Source organism: Octopus bimaculoides, chromosome 17 (assembly GCF_001194135.2).
Source record: "Octopus bimaculoides isolate UCB-OBI-ISO-001 chromosome 17, ASM119413v2, whole genome shotgun sequence".
In the NCBI taxonomy this organism is placed as follows: domain Eukaryota; kingdom Metazoa; phylum Mollusca; class Cephalopoda; order Octopoda; family Octopodidae; genus Octopus; species Octopus bimaculoides.
Window position 1 is genome coordinate 28143701 of NC_068997.1, and position 3993 is coordinate 28147693.

The window sequence follows — 3993 nt, forward strand, 5'->3', positions numbered from 1 at the left end:
ATTATACGAACATCTAAATAAAAAATCACTAGATTGCTTACTATGATGGGTTGTTTTTTTTTTCCAAAAAATAAATGTCAAATAAAAAGGAAAGAGTGATGAAAATAGCAAGGTGAAATGTGAACCTTCTCGGAGGAATTACCTTCAAGATCATAATCTGGTTCTGCTTCAACTTCATCAGGTTCTGAGCAGGAGCTAGAATCTTCTATAAAGTTATCAGTAGACACTGTCTGGGAACAGGTGCGTAAATACTCAGATTCACATTCTTGTTCAGCTTGTTCATATAATTTCAAATATTCGCCTCGTTCTAAAGAGTTTGGTGCAGAATCTCCAGTTAACCCAGTTTTCCGTTCACCCTGTTAAATATACAATAAAGTTTAGAGAGTTAAGAAAAACATTAATACTTATGATACTAAATAAACGCAAACTTTAGTCCTACATCAGGTATTGTGAAAATAGCACCAATTAAATGTGAATTCATTCACATAAATTATTAAACAAGGTTTTCAAATTTCTGCACAAGGCCAGCAATTTCAGGGGTGGGTGATAGTCAGTTATATTGACCCCAATATTGAGTGTGATCGATGCCAGTGCTGCCTGATTGGCTCCTGTGCTGATTGCATGTAAAAAGCACCATTCAAGTGTGGTCAATGCCAGTGCCGCCTGACTGGCTTCCATGCTGATGACATGTAAAAAGCACCAACCAAGGGTGGCTGATGCTAGTACATGTAAAAAGCACCCACTACACTCTCGGAGTGGTTGGTGTTAGGAAGGGCATCCAGCTGTAGAAACATTGCTAGATCAGATTGGAGCCTGGTGCATGCTAACGATTCTACCATTTCATATTAACAGAGGAAACCAAATTTAAAATAACAAAAACTCTTCAAATATAGGAAACAAATATGAAAAAAAATTAAACAAAAACGTGTGTGTGTGTGTGTGTGTGTGTGTGTGTATGCTTGTGAAAAAAACACAGATTAACCCCAAAGTAAACTTACAGTCATTTGTCGTTCTGTTTTATCACTGAGGGCATCAGAAGATATACTATTGACGCTATTCAGTTTGATTTTGCCTTGCGGTTTGTTCTCCTCACATATTTGATGGCTATGAAGTAAAGCAATATGTAAATATATACACATGTATGTACACATACACACATAAATATATATCAATACATCTCTCTCAATATATATATATATATATATATATATATATATATATATATCGTTTATAAAAAATGATAAATCAGAAAGAAGCACACTCTAAGATGTAGAGCAGTATATATTAAGGGGTCATAGGCCAACAGGTTTTTGGGATCTGATGATATGCCATAAAGCTAAACCCTTTATGGATGGGAAACCTAAGGTAATCCCATAAATCAGCCTTCCCTATTTTTGATATATACATATATATAGGGAGAGAGAAAGAAGGTAAATGCAATGAATAATGAAAAACAAGGCAACACAAGATGGACAGGGTTCAACAGATACAGTATTAACTAAACACTTTAATGGGAAGAGAGTGATGTGATGTTTTGGATGCTGGTCTTTTGTCAGAAGACAGAGAAAAGGATAGGGGGAATGAGAAGAATAGGCATTGAGAAGGGGGTGAAAAAAAAATCAAAAGAATGGTTAAACATTAGTACTATGGCAATGCAGTTGTGTATGTGAAAGTTAAGGAGAGAGAGTCATGTATAGAAGCGTGTCCATGTCTGGAAGTGGGCATAAGAGTGGAGTGGGGGTGGAGGGGTATGTGTGCAGAAGTTTGCAAGTGCAGAAGTATCGTGGTGGTGTGCGTGTGTGTGATTGTTAGGTGCATTATATGAAAGCATGGATATGAAGAGGTGAAAGTCGGTGTGGATATGGGGACAAAAATATTTTTATTTCTTTACTGCCCACAGGAGGTGCTAAACATAGAGGAGACAAACAAGGACAGGCAAAAGAATTAATTCGATTACATCGACCCCAGTGCGTAACTGGTACTTATTTAATCAAGCCTGAAAGGGTGAAAGGCAAAGTTGACCTTGGCAGTATCTGAACTGAGAACATAACGGCAGATAAAATACCGCTAAGCATTTCGCCCGGCAGGCAAAAGAAAAGGCAAGAGGAGGGTGTGGTAGAAGTGGGTGCAAGTGTATGAATAGGAAATGTTTAAGGACAGAAGAAACATTTAAACTGGAAGGACTTCAAGAAATTCACAATATTTACAGGGTTCGAAGAAATAAACAATAGCATATTTCTAACTTACACAGCTTCTACATCACTCCCAGAATTCTTTTCATTTTCTTTATTACCTTGGTTACCAACAATTTCTGACATGACAACTTCTGGTGTCGTGGGCTGAATATTTTTGGCAATGATAGCTTCATTTGTTTTGTTTTCTTTGTCAACAAGATCGTCATTGAGGTTCTGAGCCTGTTGACGGCTGTTTGTCAATTCATTAGTTTGTCGACTACAAAAGAAATCACAAAAAAAAAAAAAAAATACATATATATAATTACTCAACATACAGAAATCCAATATAATTCTAAACCCATGTGATTAATTTATGAAAAACATAATTTCAACAATTTCCAATTTTCATTTGGAATATTATTTTGCTTACCATGATCTCTTATGATCTGTAATTGGAGAATTAAGAAATATATTCCACAAGCTATCCTCCTACCCCACCTTAAAAGTGTCATTTTTATTAATTTTTTTAGCAATACTTGTCAGCAGAATTTTGACCTTTATGGTTAAAAGGATTTTAATTAAAGGTTGGTTATGTAAGCACATAGTTTATTACATCCAATAACAGTTAGCAAGATGAAAGTATATTAGCAGTAGCTGTATTTACCGTTTTAAAGATCTTTTCTTTTCACGGTTTCCTTAAAATAAAGAAGACACATATGTATATATATATATATGTATATATAAATATTCATAACTAAAATAACGTATTTTTTTCCTAAACTACAAAACAAAAGAAATTCACTGAAATAAGAATCCAGAAAGGAACAAGAATAAAAGTAGCAACAGTGAACGGAATATTAGTGAATACCTTAAAATTATATCATCACAATTAACTAAATACCAAAAATACAAGAAAGTACAAAACGGTTACATCAGAATTTATGTAAATCTACAAATACACAATCAATAAAGTATTGGTTTATCTCACTTATGTTAAAATATTTATACAACATTAGGAAGGGAATTTGTGTTTTCTTCATGAGTAAACTCACTTTTAATATTTCTTATTGCATTTCAGTCAATATATTCTCCAATCACAAAATGGTTTAATTCATTTGATACAAACCTGCCCTAGATTACCTCTGCTTTCTATGATAAAAACTTCCTATTTTAAAATTATCTAAATTACAACCTTCCATCAAAATTTCATGTTAAATCATATTCCAAACACCAGTGTCATAATGACAGTTTACCATATTCTTCATATTCTTTGAAACAAAGCTGTGTATTTTGACAGAAATTTGGTAACTAAAGGGTTTAGTAGACAATTATTAAACAATTTCAGAATTAATATTGGTTTCAAATTTTGGCACAAGGCCAGCAAGTTTAAACACCTAAAAATTTGTCAAATTTATATATACATGTGCATATTTTGTGTGTGTGTGTGTGTGTGTGTGTGTGTGTGTATTTATCTATCTATCTATATATATATACATATACACACACACACACACACACACACAGTGAAAAATATAAAAAGAGAAAATGCAGAGAATATATATGTACTCTTATGAGAAAATATTTGCACAGTTGGCCGGTTTCGCTTGTACTAATCATGACTAATTAGTGATAATTTTACAATTTTATGTCATCATAAAAAGTTTTCATTCCATGTTAGTAGGAGGAGAAACTTCTTATGATAGCATGAAATTGTAATATTATCGCTAATTTTTTTGTCAACTGGTTGACTATGAAAATATTTTATCTCACATATTATATATATATATATATATATATATATATATATATAGTGTATCTT

General features: G+C 32.9%; 1 protein-coding gene across 5 annotated transcripts in view; it reads right to left on the minus strand.

The window, feature by feature from the left end:
• The window catches only part of LOC106870686 (probable E3 ubiquitin-protein ligase MGRN1), a 48465-nt gene that overhangs the window by 16960 nt on the left and 27512 nt on the right, over nucleotides 1-3993 (minus strand). For all 5 annotated transcript variants that reach the window (XR_001409556.2, XR_008265792.1, XM_014916842.2 and 2 more), the window contains 4 exons: nucleotides 2839-2869; nucleotides 2248-2451; nucleotides 999-1104; nucleotides 143-356 (listed from right to left, as the gene is read on the minus strand). Coding sequence is in view for 3 of the 5 variants with exons in the window: in XM_014916842.2 (XP_014772328.1) it covers nucleotides 143-356; nucleotides 999-1104; nucleotides 2248-2451; nucleotides 2839-2869 (555 nt within the window). In the remaining 2 variants the exon portion in view is untranslated. The remainder of the gene's footprint in view (nucleotides 1-142; nucleotides 357-998; nucleotides 1105-2247; nucleotides 2452-2838; nucleotides 2870-3993) is intronic.